The sequence below is a fragment of the Bidens hawaiensis genome, unplaced genomic scaffold, assembly GCF_021521415.1.
Source record: "Bidens hawaiensis isolate Kalapana, Puna unplaced genomic scaffold, B.hawaiensis_p1.1 tig00012555_1, whole genome shotgun sequence".
Classification (NCBI taxonomy): Eukaryota; Viridiplantae; Streptophyta; class Magnoliopsida; order Asterales; family Asteraceae; genus Bidens; species Bidens hawaiensis.
The window spans coordinates 127264-149514 of NW_027492028.1; the positions used below are offsets into that span (position 1 = coordinate 127264).

A 22251-nucleotide genomic window follows, 5' to 3' on the forward strand; every position below is an offset into this window, starting at 1 on the left:
ATATGTTATTCAGTTTGGATCAGTTTTTTCGGGTTTTATTACATAGAAAATCAAAACTGAACCGTAATTTTGGTTTTTATGAAAACATAAAACCAAACCGTCAGTTTTTGTTTCGGGCGAATTTTTCGGTTTCGGATTGTTTTTCTTTTTGGTTTCACGGTCAATTCTACCGTTTCGGACAATTTGTTAGTTAGGTTTTGATTGCTTGTTTTTGACTGAAAGTTAGGCAAATTACACAATTTGATGAAATCTGTGTTCCAGTATATAAAATATTTAAATATTAATGTCAACTCTAGGCTTGTTCATTGCTTTGTGATTACTAAAACACAGTTTTCTATTTAAATCATCTATCTGCATTCATATAACGTGTTATAATAACTTTAAACTGTTTTCTTCAATTTTGCATTCAGGATTTTGTTTCCATTGTGAATATTTTAAGCTTCAGAACCCTAGATTGTTGATTCAAGTTGTTTGAATGGATCATTTGGCTTCTAAAGAACACGACAACAGTTTTGATGTTGATCTCGAGAGTGGTACGGGTATAATTCATAGCAGTCCGGATCAAACGGTTTTATCTAGGTTATGTGATGGATTAATGAGTGTAGAAGATGATAGTTCAGTTAAACCAGATTCATTAACTGTCAGTGAGGGTTCGTTAGAGAATAATATTATTAAGTCTAAAAAGGCTTCGAGTGCTAAAAAACCTCCAAGACCACCTCGGCCACTTTCGTTAGATGCTTCTGATCAAAAGCTTGTTAAAGAGCTTACTGAAATCGCCATGATCAAAAGGGCCCGAGTCGAGCGCATGAAGGCACTCAAACAAAAGAAAAACTTGAAGCTTGCATCGTCATCATCTTCTTCATCATCATCACATGGCAGTCTTTTTGCAATGCTGATTACCGTCATCTTCTTCATAATGATACTTTTTCAAGGTAATCAATCACTATTTATTCAATATCTATTTTAGCTTTTTAGCATCTTAAATATAGAAAATATAATGATTTTTGTTTTGTTTATGTAATGCATACCCTACATGAAAATGGGCTTGTACAGTTATAGAGTATTCAAAATTTGGCATAACATTGCATGTGACACTCAAGTATCCTTAACCATATGAATGATTCCTACCCTACATTAAAAATCGGTTTTGATTCAGCGTATAGAACATTCAAATTTTGGCTTAACATTACATGTGACGCTTGAGTGCCAGTAAATTTTAAATCACCAAGCCTGAATCCTTCCTACCCTACATGAAAATATCTCTAGGGTCACGCCAAAATCTTTAATCATTCGCACGTTTAAAAAAAAAGTTATGGCGCATAAAAGATAAAAACTTATTATTTCTAGTATCTCTCTAGTTTGACCTTTTTAGTCAGTCTGTAAACTAAACTTATACTTTTTGAATTTTCAGGCCAAAATTCCGGTGTAACGATTCAGGGTCAAGGTCCTGGTCAAACGGGTCAAAGCAACGTGAACGGGTTAACAATTATACAGAATCAGTTCAATATCTCTCCCAGTGATTCGGGTTCGCCCGATTATAAAACTTAATAAAGGGTTGACCAATGAAATGCTGATAAACTAAGTTTGACCACATGTACAGTCAACGGTACTTTGGTATTAAACTATGAATCATAACAAGATTAGGTGTCTTTTTTTGGTTGTTTTATAGGATTAAAATGCTAATAAGGTTTTAATGTAAAGGGTTTAATTTCTAGGTTATGTATGTTATTATAACAATCTTTTCATTTGTCATAAATATCTTTTTCTGGAAAAAGTCAATAAAATGGTTTTGGACTCATGAGTCTAGTGTTGGAAAGACTGTTTTACCTTGGTCTTGTAGGTACAATGTATGAAACATGCATGTGCATATGCTATGAGATGCATACAAAAAGCAATAAATGAAGTGCTTTTACTCTAGTGGACCTTGAATTTGAAAGAAATAGGGCGTGCAAATATTATAACACCGTCTTATCATTGATTAATGTCCCTATTAGTATCAACTGTCGGTGGTCGAATTCATCACATAAATATTGTTGGTAGTAACTAGTAAGTAGTAACTTGGTAAACAATGAGTTAGAGAAAAACCTTAATCTAACCTAGTACAACTCTTTACCAGTATAAGCTCATTAATCTGTATCAATGAATGAATGAATGAATGAAGTATGTAAGATTGTCCGCATCCGTTCAAAGTAATTTTCTCCACAAACAGTCTAGTCAGCGTGCCACATCAACTTTCCATTCATTTTTTCTTCAAACATTTTTACCACAACAATAACATATCCATTTTCCCCACAAATAATCTTATAATTTCCATATCACCAATATGGTGGACTCACAAACCATAATCCTTCACCATCCTTGATAAATGATCTTTAAGGATCCCCCTCAACCTTCACAACACTTGCCTTTTCCATCATTCTCACAAATCTTCTCCACATAAGCTATGAATGACCCTGGTGTGGAATGTCTAAGAGATTGGTGTAATGGACAAAAATGGTAAACAGTGTAACATGATCCATGATTTGGCAAACCACATTAATTTTATATATATATATATATAGGGGTGGGTTCTAGTGAAAACTCATCTTAAAAAGAAAACTTAAAAACTCCTAAAACTTCTAAAAAACTATTTTTAACTATTTAAATTTTTTTTTTTTGAAGTTTCTTTTTTTTTCCATTATTCTTATATGTTGTTATTAGTTTAAAAAAAAAAAAAAAAACTTGTCGGTAACCTCGTCGGTATAGTACGCATGTGTAATAGTGTGCATTGCATATATGCAAAATTGTTTGTATTGCATAGAATACAATACTATTACACATATTTGATACACACTATTGTATATATGCAATATAAGACTAATACACACATCGAATACACATTAGTACGTATGTGTAATACAACATTAACGCATATGTGCACCACATCGACTTTTATTTTGTTATTATTATTATTTTTTCCATATAATACAACACTACTACACATATACAATACACAAATATTGAATATATGCAATAAAACACTATTAAACTCAAAAATACATAGTAATACACATGTGTAATACAACGGTATCGCACAGTAATACGTATGTGCATTACAGCGGTTTTTTTTTATTTTTTAATTTTTTTATATTTTTCAAGTGAAATATAAGAAAATATAAGAATAATGGCTAAAACAAAATTTTGAAAATATTTTTTTTATTTTTAATTAAAAATAATTCTTTAGGAGTTTTTTAGTTTTCTCTCTAAAGGTGAGTTTTCTCTTGATCCTCTCCCTATATATGTATATATATATATATATTAAAAAGCATGTGTGAGTTACCTCACAAAAGTTACTATTCATAAATACTAACCACTAACTTTTATACATGCGTCGAGTTATCTTTTCAAATGAGTAGTTAAAACTTCAATTTATTTTGTACATATAAGTCCAGTCAAAATAGATTTTGTACATATAAGTCATTGTTCATTGTATATTTGTTATTTGTTCCTACTAAAAAGAAGCATAAGGTCATTCTTGTGTTTCTTACATGTTGAACTTTCTGCGCATCCGAACATATAATGCAAACTTGGCCTGCTTCATGATTTAAGGCTCTCACTGCAACGCGTGAATAATAATACTAGTTTAGACTAAAAAAGGGATTTCCCAGATTTTCGTGAATTTATTGTAAAAGCGCATGAATCATGAATTTACTAGCGCATTTTTTTTATTTTGGTGTGTTTGTTCCTTTTATTTCAATTGTGGAAAGCCAATTTAGATTTTAATTTGTAAGTGTTTTTTTCTATATATTATTTTTCATCTCGAATTGTATACTCTCACTTAGCTTCCGATCTACGTTGTAGTTGGAAAATACAGATGCCCTGTTCTAAGTTTTAACACTATGCTTTATTTATGTCTCTTGAAAATGAGCAAATTATGTAGTATCAGAATTGACAGCCAAGATTCCTGTTTGAATTGAAGATTTCAGGAGTCCATGGGTATTTATTAAAAGTATAATTAAACACTTCACTTGAATTATAAACTAAGGCCTGACATTGCAATTTTCCCATGATTAAAGATTAAAGCACTAGGATAAAGTAAATGGATAAGTCCTTGTGGATGTGAATGATCTGATTTTTTTTTAATGAAATGTAAGGTTTAATGATGGTGTGCCATTTGTCACACATTTTGAAAGTCGATATCATATTAAATAGGTTTGGGCTCGGGACCTTTCTAATAGCTATTTTATGATGTTTGCATTGCATTATAACTAAAGCTTGTGATGACGGGTAACAATTCAACTCGATTTTCAAAGTTAGGGGGTGTGAATTTATGGCATGTAAAAACCCGACATAAAATTCATGGATTTGGATTTGGATTTGATATAAACGGGTTTAAGCTAATTTTCGGTTGAACCTGTGGACTCGTTTAAGACCGTCTGATTATTTGATTGACAAATAATATTTATATGGTGATATCAAAAACAAAAAATTTTCGAAACCAATCGCCTATGTTTGATTCGTGGCATTGAACTAACATGATCTTCATTTTTGGAAGTCACAAGAAACGGTGGTGGTAGGAGAAAAAGAGTGAATGGTGGGCGGTGGTCACGTTGGGTTCGAAGCCCTTGTTGGGCCAGGTTCAACCAAGATCGCAAGAAGAGAAGGGGCATCTGGCCCTAGCTTAATTGTCGGCCGTTTATTTTATCAAGTAACCTTAAGGTCCTGTTCGTTTCAAGAATTTGAAAGAAATTCTAAGGAATGGAATTTTAAATCCCATAAATTGATATGTTCGTTTTATTAAATGAAAGAATGGGAATGGAAACTAAACCCCATCAAATCCCACATTTCATGGGATTTTAAATCCCACCTATTTTATAAGGATTACTATGGAAAATGAAGGATTGTTTTATTAACTCTAATCAGTACTAGGGGTGGCATATGGGTTGGGTCGGAGCGGGTTAGGGTCGGAATGAGTCAACTAAAAAAAGGGTTGTTTTGGTTCGGTCGGAACGGGTTAGTGTCAAAAGGTTCGGGTCGGGTTTTTTTTTGAAGAACGAGGGCAAAGGCGGAAACGTTTTAGTTTTTTTACATTTTTCATTTTTGATTTATTTTTGAGTTATGATTTTTTTATTAATTTTTTTGGAGGGGTTTTTATTAAAAAAAAAAACCGAGAATGAAGAAGATTCCAATTCCAATACATATTAAACAACCAAATACATGATAGGGATTCTCAAACATTCCATTCCAATTCCAATTCCAAATCCTTTAAAAAAAATCCGTGAAACGAACGCGCCCTAAGTGTAATCTTTATATAATAATCTTGTGTATTTGTAATCGATTATCACTGAAATAAAGAGTAGCTAGTTGCCAACCGTAGGTGTAGACCAATTTAGACCAAACCACATTAAATCAATGTGTTCATTTATTGTGATAGAGACCGATTCAAGATGGTCAATCTCCCAATAGACCCGTAGAATGGGTTAGGCTCCAAGAACAAAAGAAAAGAAGAGAAACCGAACTTGAGACAATTTTATGATTACTTTTCTTATTCTTTTCTCAAACAATTATTACAATTTATAGAAAAACCAAAGACATTAAAATAGGAAAAAGATAAACAATAAGGAAACACAATTAAAGTATAATAAGGAAACTAAATAAAATATAGGATCGTATCAATTCCTCGCCCCTTCAAATTCGTGTTGAGGGGACTCCTTCCCTTGTAAAAAATTCATGAGTTAGAAACTTCTTTGGATCGAGAACTAGCTGAGCGTGAGTTGCTGGTGAAACAGATGGAGGTTGTCAAGGAGCAAGAGAAACAGAAGGTGGACGAACTTTCTCAAGAAAATGATTGGTTGAAGCCGGAGTGTGCAGGTTTACAGGGGGTTGTAACCAAACTCTAAGAGGAGAAGGGGCGGATCATCTCTGCAGGTTTTCGTCAGGTTTATGAGATAGCCTTAAACTCTAAAAGCTAGGGATACCTTGAATCGAGCCATCTTTGCATCGGGCTTCCATCATGGACTCCGGGCTAGTTATGAGCATTTCTCTCAATGGACTCCTTTGCAGGAGGTTCCTTCTTTTTCAGCCTCTGCTGAGGCTGAAGCTCAGGAAGCCTTTGTGGCTTTTATCGCTCATGTACCACCCATATTGCTTTAGATATCTTCTAATCCCGGAGTGTCCATTGAAGAAGCCCTGTCTTCGATCATGGATCCCCCCCTCCACTCCCCTGATGTGCCTTTGTCATGGATTGGTTATTTCTTATATTTACTGCTTGTCTTGGTGGTCTGTTGAACAATTTCAAACTTATTCTGATATTTTCCCCGATGTGGGTTATAACTTGTATGGAACATGTTTTCTTTGAATGTTTATGATGAATGTTTGGTGATGCTTTTAGTATTTGCAATTGCTTTTAGCAGTTATAGTTCATGAACGTTTTGGGTGATATTTGGTTAACCATTGAGCCTATCAGCGAGGCCTTCGTTTTGTCTTTTGTGACGAAAATGGGATTTAGATGAGTTTTTACGAGGCTGACTCGTGTGTAGAACTCATTGGAATTTATGCAAAATTGCTTGTTGGACTTTGTCCTGTCCAGGTGATCCCTTGTTATTTGTTTTCGTATATCTCTTTACTTTCTCCCGGAGAGATCAATGTTTAGTCTTTTCCTTGAATCATTTATGATACCTTTGGGTACAAAAACTTTTATCATGCATTGCCATTTGAATCATGTTTACATTAAAATTTTACAAAAAAAAAAAAGACGGTTACATCTTTTTCTCATGATTTCCATCTCAGAGAGGTTTTGCTTTATTCATTCAGCCCATCTTCTTTTGCCCAACTCATGCGTAGTACTTTCTGAGTTGCAGAATTCCATGTTCTTGGTATTTCTTCTCCTGAAAGGTGTGCCAGTTTGTAGGCACCCTTTCCTCCAGCCCATGTAACCTGGTAAGGGCCTTCTCATTTGGCACCAGTTTTCCCTGTTCTATCTTCCGGCTTGCTTCGTTTTCTCTTAAAACCAAATCTACCTCTTTAAACTTGACTTCCCGGACCTGGGAGTTGTAGTATTTTTCCACTTTTTTCTAGTATTCCACCTCTCCCCTTGCTGCCATTTCCCTTCTTTCTTCGGCTAAATCCAGGTTTAACCGCAAATCCTCTTCGTTCCCTTCCCCCCTTTTAAGAGTTCGGCTTGTGGGAGATCCGATTTCAAATGGTATCATTGCCTCTGCCCTATATGTCAAACTAAAAGGTGTTTCCCCATTGTTGGTCTTGGGCATGGTCCTGTGGGCCCATAAAACATGGGGCAATTCCTCCACCCATGAATTTCTTTGCCTTCCCAACCTTCCTTTAATCCCTTTTGCTATGCTTCGGTTAGCCCTTTCTACTTGGCCATTGGCCTGGGGATGGCTATTGAAGTGAATACTTGTTTTATCTTCAATTGATCGCACTAATCACGGAAGGAATTATTATCAAACTGCTTCCCATTATCACTAACAATGGAGTGTGGTAACCCAAATCGACACAGAATGTTCTCCCACACAAACCTCTTTACCTGTTGCCTGGTGATGGTGGTAAGTGGTTCGGCTTCCACCCACTTAGTGAAATAGTCTATCGCTACCATTATATATCTGGCCTTTACTGCCCCCTCAGGGAAAGGGCCCACTATATCTATCCCCCATTTCTGAAAAGGCAAGAAAGAATTTACCGGGATCAAATTTGACTTAGGCTTTTGCCCTACTGGAGCATGTATCTAGTAGGGGTCACATTTTTGTATTTCTTTTACAGCGCTAAAGAACATGGCCGGCCAATAGTATCCTGCTCTCATGGCTTGAGATACCACCATTTTTTCTCCCATATGCATCCCGCATATTCCCTTATGTATCTCTCGGATTACATACTCGGCCTCCATTGAGTTGATACATCTGAGGGAAGGTCCTAGGTAGGACCCGTCGATAACTTCATATTGCAAAGCCAGGACCCTCAATTTTCGTGCTTCATCTTTATCACCTGGAATTATCCCTTCCTGCAAGTACAGGAGGAAGGGGGTCATCCAGATGACTTCTAAGACTTCTGTCCTAGCAACCGCTATCTCTGCTATCGATGGATGCCGAAGGACTTCTACTTTTATTTCTTTGGCCAAGTGGTCGAAAGCCATAGTAGCCAGTTTGCTTATCACTATCTTTAACCCTTCAAAATACACCTTTTGTATCTTTTGCCTCAAAAAAGTTAAAAATATACCTGGGAATGGTGATCGTATTACTTTTTTGCTTTTTTGTTGAAGCTTCTGGGAATGCATATTACTTTTGACCCTTCAAATTTTTGCAATAGTTCTTGTGTCTTTCTTAAGTATTCCACCATCTTAGGGTCTTTGGCTTTGTAATGTCCTCTAACTTGATTTGCTACCAATAAGGAATCAACATGAGCTTTAATCCTTTTGGCCTTCACCCCTTGTTCCATTTTGAGGCCAGCTAACAATTCTTCATATTCTGCCTAATTATTGGTGCTGGGGAAATCTAACCGCACCAGGTATACACTATATTCTGCCTCACAAGTATCGTTAGAAACGTTACCCCAACCGGGACTAGGTTTCAACATTGGCGCCATCCGTGGGACCTTTTAAGAAGGGTTATACAATAGAAAGGGTTATACAATATATACAATAGGTATACAATATCAGAAGCGAGTTAAGGACCGGTAATGGTAATATAACAACACGTCAAGTATGAAATAAGATCATACATAAAATCCATCATTTTATTAATATCCAAAGATCCAAAAATCAAAATAGGTGGGGTTTACAATACAAAACAAATATAAATCGAACTGAAAATGATAAATGTCACAATGATTGCTTTAGCATTGGTAAGGAATCTAATTATGTCCACAGTTAAGCAACAATGAAACTTTTGTAAGAGTAGCATTAGTTTCTAAGGAGATAAATTTTGATGAAATAATGTCGTGGAACAATGTATTGTACAAGAGATGTAAATTGATATGATATCAAGTTTTCATTCCCAACCTTTTGCAAATCTTGTAGGCAATGATCAAGACACTTAATGCTCCTACTGATCTTTAATATCTCTAGAAGAGCTGCATGAGAAGTTTCAATGATGTGCGTAGCGTGGGAACTTGTCAAAGATATCTTAGACTTGATTTGATTTTTTTAACATCCAGATGTCATAAGAAATTTATGGATATATTTAGAAGAAATCATATTAAGTATATATGAATGGATCTCTTTAAAACCATGGACCATAGAATACATATTAGATACAAGCAGATAGTCTTTTAAATGATAAATTATGTTTGAATATTCCGTTTGGAATAAGTTCCATGAATTTTAATGAAATATAACTTCGAGTGACCCTACTAATTCTTTAAGCCAAGTAATGTTTAGGGCATCTAACACATGATTTGAAATCACTGAGAATGAGATTAGATGAAAAAATAATCCTCATCAACCATGTCATAATTTCTCATGAAATTTGGTTTTAATGGATGAATTTTATAAGTCTAATTTGTCTTTTGCTAAGTTATCATTTGCTAGATAACAAAAGTTGTGAGAGTGTCTGGTATCATCTAGTTCTATCTTATAAATGTTTCTATCCAGATATTGTTAACATATAATATGAGAGTTTAAGGTAAGAGTGACTTTATGTTGGCTATGTGAAGCTCACAACTGTCATAATTTAGCTTAAGTATTGGTACTAAGTTTTGATTAATCTCCAGAATCAGTAAGGTATCAAAAAGCTTAATTAGAAGACAGTTTATTATGGTTCTAATAACCTTAACATTTAAATTTTACCACTAACACTTATGTTAGTTATTTATTGATTTATGGTAAGGACGCGTATAGAACTAGACTCAACCTATCATGTGTTAATTGGAATTTTAGGATTAGCGAACTTAAATATCATTAACATACGACTACCTATTTTAGTAAGTTGTTCTTGTTAGTACACAGTTTTACGTCTCGGTCTTTGTAAAGTATTATTATATTAGTTTTTAATGTATATGGGTAGTCTTGGTAATTTTATAGCCCATTCGTTATGTTATGTAGGGCACATTCGTTAAGAATTAACGAATGTGACCCATTCGCTAAATGTAAAGGTCATTCGTTAAACTTGTTAACAAATGTGGGCCATTCGTATTACTTAATGTATTTTGTAACGAATGAGTGTCATTCATTAAGGCATGTTTAACGAATGACCTCATCGCCTATATATATCCCTGTAAAGTATTCTAAACTAATGAGAAGTTCTTTTATTATTGAATCCTCTCGTGACTCTGTCGAAATCACTCAAGAAACACACACACTTCGTACACCTAATTGTATTACTAATTGTATCATCAAATCAATTGTTGTCATCAATGAACTAGATCCTTAAGAACGAATATGGCTTCTCAATTCTTTTGAATTATGGATACTATTGTTGTTAATCCCTAGTCTAATGGCATATTTCAGCAGTGAAACTTCTCATTGGAGAACTTAAAGCTAGAGGTAATACTTGCATTTTGTCCATGGACCTATGAATTGTCTTTTTTTAGGTTTTAGTTGTAGTGAGTCGAATAACATATTATTTCTAGTTCCAAATTCTTCTCTTTTACATATGTTGTTGCTCAACACACACACATTTTTCTTTGGTACTTCTTAGTGTTATAGTTGATTTTTAAGGCAACAAATTTTAATAGTAGAAAATTTTAGTATGCAATGCATTAGAAGAGTGTGCTTATTTCCATGTGTAAGCCCTTAATTTTATGGATCATGGTATTGTACATTATGATATATTCAGGGATACCATTTCACCTTTTGGTTAGAATTGAGAAGGAATGCATGTATCTTAGAAGTTATTTTGATTATTTCACATAAAATAGATCAGTCTTGGGAAAAACTTATTCTATAATAACTCTAGTGATAACATTTATTTAAATGAGTGCTTGCTAATCATAAGAGAAATTTTATTTGACTCATCCCGTTTGTCATGCTCTAGTTTTCAATAGTATGATTGTTATTAGAAAGAGCGACGAAATTGTCATATAATGTCTTGAGAGATAGTAAAAAAACAAGAAGAGCTAAATGTTATTGAAACTCTTTATCATGCAAAACTCATATTATGTTTTAATATTGGAGTGGATGATTTGGATGAGATACTAAATCAGAAAAGAAAGTTATAGTAAGTAATTTTATGGAATATAAAATTAAGACAGACTAAAATTTATGACCATTAGATTAATAAAAGATCATTAATGTGAGGATCATTTTCTTTTATTGAAGTTGTGATTTGTCTGCTATTAACATCAAACTAATAGATTGTATTAAAATTCTACTTAAACAAAAAATAAATCACCTTTGGGTAGAATTAAAATTTATTTAAGTATATGTGCAAAACAATCGTAACACATCACATTTGGGCAGAAGTGAGAAAATTATTTTAATTATGCACAAGCTAGTTTCGCTAGATATAAACATAATACATCACCTTTGGGTAGAAGTGAGACATTTGTATCATTCAATGCAAAACTAATAAAATTTTTTAGTTAGACTTGGATGATAGGGTATATGTAACACATCACCTTTGATCAGAACTGATACATCAAAATTCATTCAAATTAAGATTTTTTTGTTTTGTAAAATTTTATAAGATTTAATTGTTTGCAAAACATTTAGTAAACAATTTACGGGAATTAGTTCTCGGGAAATTTTAATTTCTCGGTAATTTTTAGTTTCTTGGGAATTTATAAGTTTCCGAGGTTTGTGAGTTTTTGAAAAAAAAAACAATTTCCGGGAATTAAGTGTTTTTTTTTTTTTTGAAACAATGGGTTTTTGAAAATTTTGATCCCGGTATTTTAGTCTCAAAACCCAAAATCTATTTTACAAAAAACCCGAAAAGAAGTGCATCTCAGAGACTATCATAAATACATCCCGTTTGCGTTGGTTGCTCGCAAGCTTTCATATCAATGCCTTTTTCAAACATTGAATTGCCTTCTTTTCAGTTTGCGATAAAATTGCATTGCTCATGCGTCTATTAATGTGTATAGATGTTATAAATTGATCATCAGTTATTTCATTGTCACGGGTAAGAATATATTTGTGAAATTTGGTAAATTTGTTGAAAGTCTCGCATTTAAGTCATAGGATATAAATCCAAGTATAATATGTTTTATCATCTACCAAAACCATATAATATTTGTACTGGATTTACTTAGTACCGGCAAGGTCTACAAGTCACAATGAATAAATATCAAATGGTAATAAAGTTTGTGACGTGGATAAAGATAATAGCAAAGGTTTACTCTTAGAGAGTTGACAAAAATGTCAAGCAAGTTCATGACCACGATTATTACAAGAAATAAGATTATTAGAAATAAGCGAATTAAAAACTGAAAGGACCGGATGTCCAGGACGATTATGCCAAAACTCTTAATCTTGTGAAAATAAAACGTGGAAGCTGTTGTGTTGGTGACTAGGTAAAGGTGGCTATCACTATCATGCCTCATTAGAATCTTCCATTCATTAAATGTTTCACAGAAAACCCAAACGGGTCAAATTCAATAGATGTCCAGTTGTTAATGTTGAACTGACGAACATATATTAGTTTTTTAATTATTAGAGGTATGTAAAGAACATTGTTAAGGTGAAGTGGTTTGGTGGAAGTGGGTAAAGTTCTATTTCCCAATCCGAGGATTTGAATGCGTCGACCATTTCCAACAAGAATAAAACGTATTGAACTGGACAACAATGTGGAAGATAATTTACTTTGGTCACCAGTGATGTGAGAGGTGCTACCCGTGTCCATGTGCCATGGGTCATCCGAGGTGTTTGCGTGCATAGTCGCAAAGGTAGTGCTTAGATTTGCTTGGTTGAGAGCAGCAAAATCAGTGATATGGGCTTGGGCTGATGAAACAGAGACCGGACAGGGTTTAGGGGTGGACTGAGTTGGAGCAGTATCTGGGCTTGTCTTAGACGTCTAACTCCGAATACCCGTGGGAGGTAGGGGTTCCGCTTAAGTATTATTTTTTTATTATTATAATGGCTTAAACCATAGTCGGGGTATAGCCCGAACCTTGATCATAGTTAAGTATAGTATAACTTTTTATAAGCAAAGGCTATAGACAAATTATTGTTTATTCATGATTAAGAAATGTAAGCATTCACACACAAAGGGTATAGTTAAAATAATATATTGTTATGATTAAGAAATATTATATTCATTCACGTATAAAGGTTATAGTAATGTTTCTTATTGAAGAAGAAACTTAGTGTAGATGTTTCTTCCTGAAAAAGAAACCCAGCATATAATTGATGAATAAACAAAAGGACTAAAGGTCCAAATGTTTTATATAAAAAAATGATTTATAAAGGTTAAAGCTATACAAACTATGAGTCTGAAGCTAGATCATTGATCTAAATATTTATACAAAGGTCATTATCTTACAATAGGTCCGAGATAACAACCAACCAATCAATCAATCAATCAGAAACCAGAATCAGAGAACAGTATCAGAATTCAGAAATAGGAATCAGTAACAGAAACTGATTACAGACAGGGGTCAATAACCGAAGCTTATCATAAACAGGAATCAGTGTCAGAAACTGATTACAATCATAAAAGGTGAATACGCCCTAAAATTTTACAAACTCTTTTAGAGTCAGACTGTTTGCATGGGATCTACGAATCCTTAAAACCTTGTGTTACAATAATAAGAAATGGGCATTCTAGCTCGAAATTTTATAAATGAATATTAAAGACTTCCGCTAAAATAAACCCGCAACTTTGATATATTTACAAAATAGGTACCAACTAATGGGTGTCACGCCCAGGCCTTGAGTCGGGGTGTGACACTAAGCTTGGTAGATGATATTTGATGGTGTAAAATCTGATACTTCTCGCCTTCATGTCTATAATCCGTTACTATTTTGTTGCTCTTTAATATGAGTTATCTGTTGGTAATCTCCATCTTATTAGGCCCGTCATGTGTAGTTGACCGGGTTGGACCTATTGGGCCTATGGAGGAATTCATTATGTTGTACTGGGTTTATGGGGTTTCAATTAGGGTTTTTTATATTTGGTAATTAGTTGTTGGCCAATTTTGGGTCACTTGAAAAGGCTTGACGATGGTTTTAGGATTTTAGTGCATATCGAAATCGAGAACGGGTCCAAAGCTTGCCGGTTGTTTGATCTGAAGGCCCAGAACGCTGTGATAGCTCGTGATGTTATTTTTGATGAGAAAAAAGACGTGGGTTTGGTCCAATTCGAGGCAAAACAATGAAGAAACGGAGCTAACACCAGGTTTATTTTGGGTTGATTGGAACGGGGTTATTAATACCGAAGTTGGGCAAGTTGTAACCGAGCATGTGGGAAGCAACATCATTTGCGACGAAAATTCAGCTTTGTCGCCAAATTCAGCAATAGAATCAGCGACATCTTCAGCTTATGTCGCTAATTCAGACAGCCCATCAGCACCTTTAACGATAAGTTCTGATACTCTGGTCATTAATTCCAACAACTCAGCAACGAGTTTAGCGATACCAGCAGCAACTGATTTTGCGACAGCAACACCTAATGAACCAGAAATTAACTTACAAAGATCTACACGTGCTCCGATTGCACCAGTTAAGTTTGATGATTATGTCATGTGTTTCGCCTTGGTTAAAAATCCCATTTTTCATAGTCGGAGCAAGCTCATAAAGTCCCGATTTCACTATATACGGGAATGTGTGGAGTGGAAGGAGTTAGCGGTGGAGCACATTAGTGGCAAGGAACAGCAAGCTAACATTCTTACGAAAGCACTTGCGAGAATCAAGTTTGATGGCATGAGAAGATTGCTCGGCGTTGAAGATCTCCTAGTTTCGAGTCGGAAATTAGGGGGTGATTGCTGGTAATTTCCTTCTTATTAGGCCCGTCACATGTAGGTGGCTGGGTTGGACCTATTGGGTCTATGGAATTCATTAATGCTGTAATGGGTTTATGGGGTTTCAATTAGGGTTCTTTATATTTGGTAATTACTTGTTGACCAAGTTTGGGTCACCCTATAAATACATAACCATGGTTACAGTTATTGTATTATGAGAGTGATTATTGTATTCAAGTTTTGAGTTAGTTTCTTGATTATAATAATACGAGAGGTTTACCCTAAATATCATGTGCTCGGTTGTGTTTCTATTATCAATTCATTCTTGATTATAAGCATTTGGGTCGGTTAATTTACACTTGACCTTTACATTTTTTTTAATGTTTGCAACCCTTATTAGGATTTTCTGTTACAATGGTACCGCAAGCAGGCCGGGCCCAAAGGGAGGGTGAGGTACACGGGCATACTCTCTTAAGAGGCCCATAATTGTTAATAAAGAATACAGCTATATTTTATATATAATTTTGTATTAAAATGAAAGCTTACAAATAGAGTTATCGGTTGAATGAAAAGAGTGTTAGACAATGGAACTAAAGGTCATGGGTTAAATGGAAAACTTGTTAGACAATGGAATTAATTGGTGTTCTTTTTTTTTCTTCCATATAGGTTCAATTCTCACAATATTGGTGTTCTTATTCACAGAAAAAAACTATTTATGTTTTTTATGAGTCATTTTAATAGCTTGTTTACTTTTAATTTTTTTTTTTGGTTTATATGGGCTTTTAAAATGCAACCATATTGGTAAAATTGTTTTTCACATAATTATAGGGCCCTAACATTTTAAGTGATTCTCGGAGATGACCCTGACCACAAGATCCATCATACCTGTTAAGCGGTTAAAAAGCGTGCAAGATCCGAAGGCCTTTGGACGTTATGAAGCATCGTTAAATAAGTTCGTTTTATTTATTACTTTTATTACGCGCAAGTTCGCTACAACATTTCAACGTTGCTTTTCACAACACTTTACTCCTGTCGGACTGTACGAGTTCATAAAACTAGTCTTATGTACAATTCACAAATTATAATAGCTTTACATGTAAATATGTAATCATCCAATCAATATTTGAAAATAAATAAAAGGGACCGGGTGGTAATAATGGGCAACGTAAGGCGGATATGCCGTGTGTTAATGGGAGTGCGAAAGAGCAACACTTGTCTCCAACAAAAAGTAGGACGTGGACAACCAGTCCTAACTACAATCATTCAACTCTGAGAACTACAACAAGTATTTAATAATATTTTGTTTTTTCCTTTTACCTATCTCAAAACAAGGCCTGATTATCCGGAGTAACTCGATCGTAAAAGATGACTCTATACATTTGGGACTGCAGAGTGAAGACAGTGTAGTGTAGCCTAAACCCACTATCTCCTGTCTAGAAGAAAAACCTGTTGTTAAAAAATTCACTACGATAAAACCCAGTTAAGTTCAGATTTGAACTTGAGAATTTGCGAACTCCCGTCAAAATTTTCACTTCTTCAAATACCAGGATAACTAACACTCATTGGCCTTGCAACGTATTTCTTAATATCTATATGTCAAAACGAAGCACGCACATATAATCAATGTTTTGAAACCCGGACCGGACAGGCCGGTCAAACCGGCCCGACCGGGACCCGCTAGACACTCCGGTCCGGTTCGCACCATATACCCGTTTTCTAAAAACCCGGCCGGGTTTGCCGGTTCACGGTTCGCCCGGAACCGGTGAACCGCCGGTTGATTCGGTAGAACCCTTTTTTTTATTAAATAAAAAGGGTATCGGCAAAAATTCCGGCATGTTTCCGGCAAGTATTGCAGCAAGCTTGGTTTCCACTGGCAAAAGGCGTGCTTCTTGTGGTATGACGATGGGGAATTAAAATCTTGAAGTTGACATGGCTATGGAGAATTGGAGATTGAGAAGAAATGAATGAGATATTGAAGAGTAATAAAAGGCGGAGGCGGCTGTTGTTTATATGTCAGGGTTAACAAAGATGAAAACTCCTTTATATTCTAAAGTACTATTCTTTTACTTTTTCCCTTTAACCTAACTACGTTGTTACCCGGCGCAGGCGCAACGCGCTGGGCAGTTCTGTGTTGGTTATACTAGGGCCGTCGTTTCCGTAAGTTGACACGATTTCGGTTGGTATCGGCAACGGTCTTTACGATATCAAAACTAACGTATTTAAAACAAATTAAAAACCAAAACACCACATCATCTTACTTTTTCGTTGCGATTAAGTATGAAATCTATAAATACAAAGATCTATTTCTATTTTAAAAAAATGGCTTCAAAAAGGTTCGAACTTGGGACTTGCAAGTTGCAACAATAAAACAATACCACAACAAAAGCTTCTTTTTTTGTTACTTTTATTACTTTCAAATAAAAAAAAAAAGAAAAAAAAGCCTCCAAGAGACTCAAACTCGGGTTGTACAAGTTGGAAGAACTCAATAAAACCACCACATCAACCACTATTTATGTTACTTACCTTTAGTTTGAAAGCAATAAATTGTAGAATAGATTTAGAAAATAATAAAAAAAAAAGAAACTTAATACATAACAGCCACTGATTGGACCAGAATACTTTTTACTGTAGCTATAGGTTTGCATTTATGTATAGTATAATTTGCAATTTCATCCTCTTATTATTTAGTTTTTATAATAACTTACTTTAAACATTTTTTACTCATTTATTTTCATACATTCCTTTTTAATATAATCTATTATTATATTATAATAATATATCTAATTTATAACACAATCATTTCAAATTTATTATACACTTTACTATTATTATTGTTCTTTATAAAAGTATATATAATCATGATACATACTTTTACCATGTATGTATCATGAATTATTTATGCATTTTGGTCAATGTCCGGTCTGATCTTCCGGGTCAATCCGACCTATGATCCGGTAAGACGTCTGAGTCGACGTCCGGTCCGGATCTGAAAACATTACATATAATATGATTAACCTTTTCTTTTACCTTCCTTTTGTGAAAAAGAATGAGATATATATGGAGCACCCAAGTGTAGGCCATAGCAAAAATGATGAATTCAATAATTGTTCATAAGATAAGACATTTCTTTCAAACTTTAATTCAGGATATATGCATTAAATTGAGTTTCATAATATTAACACGTATACATTCTTTTACCATTTATGAAATAGTATTACGAAAACATTAATGATATATATTTGTATATTAAACATGGAAACACGTCTACAACTCTATACATATCATATCTAATTATATAGTCCACCAAAATGGTTTAGAACTATGATGGGTTTTCTAACAGTAGAATGAAGATGATCAGATAAACACATGGCTCATTAACGATTCAAATGGTTGTTTAGAAATAAAAAATCATCCAATCATTTAACAATTAATCATTTAAATACATTCTAAACAGTCATTAACTCGTTTTTGTTGTAGCATATCCACATCAAAATAATACTACAAAAATAGTGCATCGTTTGGAGGTTTATCGGTGAAAATGAAGCCTGGAGGTGGTACTCTGAAGTAAAACATGACTTTGCCAAAAGGTTTGTCGATAGTTTACAATTTACAATAGATTTTATCAAGTAATCACCGATATAGAGTATTACAACTAACAACTATACAATTTACCATAGATTTTATTATGTAAGTATGAACAGAGAGTGTTAGTGACAACTATATATGTTATGCAACCGTATTATGGACGAAAGCTTAATAGAGACTGGGGGATTCCCTGGCCTTTCATCGTTTTCTTATCAGTAGTTTAAATTTAACCGTTTTCATTCAAATATTTTTATGCATAGCGTAACTTACTAATTTCATCCAAAAAGTTTGAGCCCGCGTTTTCGTCCAAATTTCGCCAGTTAACTATATAAGAGTGAATATTATTATAATAACTAATTGTAACTTTTTCCATCAAAATAATATTACTTTTAAACGCACACACATTTAATAAATACCTAAATGAATTGAGTGGATTCTATTCTAACATACGAAAGCATGCGTCTTCTCTCAAAGTTTGTATCATGTGCAATGTTTCAATTCTAATGAGTTATTCTTGTCCATACATTAATAATTATACACTTTACACCTTTTATTTTCATTTTTGAAACACACATAATATCCTAAAACATGTTTATAGTTAACTACACCTTTCATTATGTAAACCGTCAATCACGCCGTTAAACACATGCCAACTTTAACGGAATACGTAAACACAAACATCATTTATAACAACATCCTAATAATAGCTCTAGCAACGTTCGCAACATTTTCTATATCTTTATTCATTTGTGTCATGGGTGACTTCTGACCACGGTCACTAAAACTCCGTTCACAAGCTTGAGCCTCAACAGCCGTATCCGCCATCCCGTCCTCCGCGAACTTCGGTTGCCCACCATCCAACGCTTGCACGGCTGAGGGCACGTCGGCCTGGACCACGGCCATATACCTCCGAGTGCACTCGTTTAACGACCGTCTTAGCTCCGGATGAGACTTATAAATAGACTTGATTTGTTGTATGGCTTGAGTTGTCTTACCGTTGGTTGCACCAACCATGATGAGCCCCAAATCACTAATATCACCATTTGAGCTCTTGGGGTTTGTTAAGAGAGTTGACATGCATAGATTGTATGAGGGTGTGGCTTTGCATGTGGTTTCAATCAACCTTTTATCTCCTAAGGCCATTAGTGGAGTTTGAAGTAGAAGAATAGAGAGAAATATGAGAAGATGAAGCTTCATATTGAAAGATGATATTTGATTTGGTATGAAATGTGATGTGTTATGGTCTATTATTTATAAACCAATAAGTTTCTTTTTTTTAAAGTGGAAATTGACATGCGTACAAGTTGTGATGCATATTGTACACGTTTTAAGATGTTAGTGTTTTGATTTTTTAAACTTTAGTGTTGTTTGAATAGAAGATTGCTATAAATAATATTGAGTGACGTGGGTTTAAACGAATCTACCTATTCTAATAAAGTAAAATAAATATGAACATCTTTCATGTTTTGGTTAATTCTCATAATTTTTATCTTCAAAATTAATATACCCTAATATCTGTAATAAATCAATAATTATTCACTTTTTTTACACTATATTTATATAATATTTATATATTTTTATAAATATAAATATTAACATACTATTTTACTATATATTTCAAAATATTTGGTGAATTCCAAAAATCAACAACAAATCATGTTTCTCAAATGAAAATTGTTTCGGGTTTTTTGTGGAAGTTAAATTTGATTTTATGGGTTAAAAGTTGGTAAATAGATTCTTTGGCACAAGTTAACTACATTTAGGTCAAAATTTGTTACGGGTCAAAATGAAAGTTTTGAGTATTTTTTAAAGTTTGAGAATGCAAAATAGATTTATCGTCAATTTTGTTATGGGTTCAAAGTGTTGACTTTAAAATGCCAAAAGTATGAAAGTTAGAATTTTAAGCATGATTCAGGTTTCAAGTTTATTTTTAAGGGCATTTTTTGAAATAAGCAAAAGGTTCGGGATTTGACAAATTGACTATTTTCCCCTCAAACTATTAAAATTTTAGAAAAGATTGCGAACACTTTCGACATTGTAACATCCTAAAATTTATAATGTTGAATAAAGAAAGTTACGTTTAGTGATTTCGCGTTATTAATTAATTAATATCGAGTAAAGAACGGATCATGGACTTAGATTAATTGAGATGGGTTAAATGAGAATGGGCCTTAGGTCCATGGGCTTTAAGGGATATAAATATCCCCTAAACCAAGCTAAAACCCTAAACCCTCATTTCATTTCCATCATAATCTCTACACTCCAAACACACACACACACACACACACACACCATAAACGAGCAAGACCCGAGAGAGAGTAAACGTTAGTTGGTATTAGATCTTATTACACGAGATCTAGAGTGCATAAACAAGCTAACCAAGATCGAACGAGCGCTAAAGGTATGTTCTTGACCTTTAAAGTTTACGTTTTATTGAACGTTTAGCCTTTTGAATGTCCTTAAGCTTAAAGATCCAAGCTTTATAGTATATACGGGATATATATACGACCGAAAATGGTTAGGGAACGTTAGTGGGTGATGTCGAACCATAACAAGGGTATTAAAATCGCCAAAATGCTTGATAAAAACCAAACCCGTAGCTGAACTGGGCAACTTCGCCTGCGAACTGGGCAACTTCGCCTGCAAACTGATAACTTCGCCTGCAAAAGCTTAACTTCGCCTTCAAAGCTTAACTTCGCCTACGACCAAGTTCGCCTAACTGGTAACTTCGCCTACGGCTAAGCTCGACCCCAGCCAGGGGCTCTGCCCCTTGGACCCTGCTAGGGGCTGCCGCCCCTAGACCCCGCTGCCAGGGGCGCTGCCCCCGGACCCCCGTTCGTTGTGGGTAGTAGTTAAGACTAGAAAGATGATATGAGTAGTGATAGTTAATTGATACGTATACTTGTTATACAGTCAGCCGTGCACAACTGAAGAAAGGGAGTACGATTAACGGTGAACGTAACCGTGTTCAGGTGAGTTTCTAGCCCCATTTATGTGTTATGTTTTCGGGGCTGTGTACATACTCGATATGTTTGTTAATACGCTTATCCTAAGAGATAAGTGTACGCCTTATGTGAATGATGTGATATGTATGAATGATGGCTTGACGGTACGTGAACGATCTTCGGATATTGCACGTACTGTCAGGTTGTAACGCTAAGTATAAGGTAAGTATGATATGTATGCTTATGTGTATGAATGTGATAAAGTTAATAAAAGAATGAAAGGATGGTTGTATGGCTACGAAGAGGGTACCGGGCCCTAATAATACTCGAGGTATGATGTATGGTTGTATGGTAACGAAGAGGGAATCGAACCCTACTAATATTCGAGAACTAGGGAACCGAACCCTACTAATATTCGAGGAAAGAGGGTACCGAACCCTAATAATACTCGAGGAAAGAGGGTACCGAGCCCTAATAATACTCGAGGAAGGAGGGTACCGAGCCCTAATAATACTCGAGGAAGGAGGGTACCGAGCCCTAATAATACTCGAGGAATGTAGGGCGTAATGCTCTTTATAACGTAAGATATGAAAGTAAGTTAATACAAAAGAAAGTATGAAAGTATGAAAGTATGAATGAAAGAAAATAAGTTTATGTGTATTGTATAATGTATGATTAACTAGAACTCACTCAGCGTAGCTAACTTTTAGTATGCACGCAGGTGAGTAGGATGAGGCAGCTCGCTTGAGGAGACACGTGGCACTGAATAAGAGGCTGGCATCGAAAGACTCAAGACGTTTAAGTTTAATGTTTCGTTTATTTTGAAAGACAAAATGATGTTTTAAGACAAGACGTGTTTTGTTATGAAATGTTTTATGAAAGCTTTTATATTCCGCGA

The 22251-nt window shown here is 34.6% G+C and overlaps 1 protein-coding gene and 1 pseudogene across 1 annotated transcript; one reads left to right on the forward strand and one right to left on the reverse strand.

Moving 5' to 3' along the window:
* The first annotated feature begins 475 nt into the window (after nucleotides 1–475).
* Nucleotides 476–1548, forward strand: LOC143541343 (uncharacterized). Its single transcript, XM_077034185.1, has 2 exons — nucleotides 476–932; nucleotides 1412–1548. The coding sequence occupies exons 1-2, from the start codon at nucleotides 476–478 to the stop codon at nucleotides 1546–1548; spliced, it is 594 nt and encodes a 197-aa protein (XP_076890300.1).
* Nucleotides 1549–18956: 17408 nt separating this feature from the next.
* On the reverse strand, nucleotides 18957–19636 carry LOC143541355 (cell wall / vacuolar inhibitor of fructosidase 1 pseudogene; annotated as a pseudogene).
* Nucleotides 19637–22251: the final 2615 nt, after the last annotated feature.

Bases quoted from the DNA above. Each gene is read 5' to 3' on its own strand.
- LOC143541343 (XM_077034185.1), top strand. From the start codon at position 476: ATGGATCATTTGGCTTCTAAAGAACACGACAACAGTTTTGATGTTGAT. The intron at 933-1,411 runs GTAATCAATCAC...TTGAATTTTCAG, and splicing joins CATAATGATACTTTTTCAAG to GCCAAAATTCCGGTGTAACG.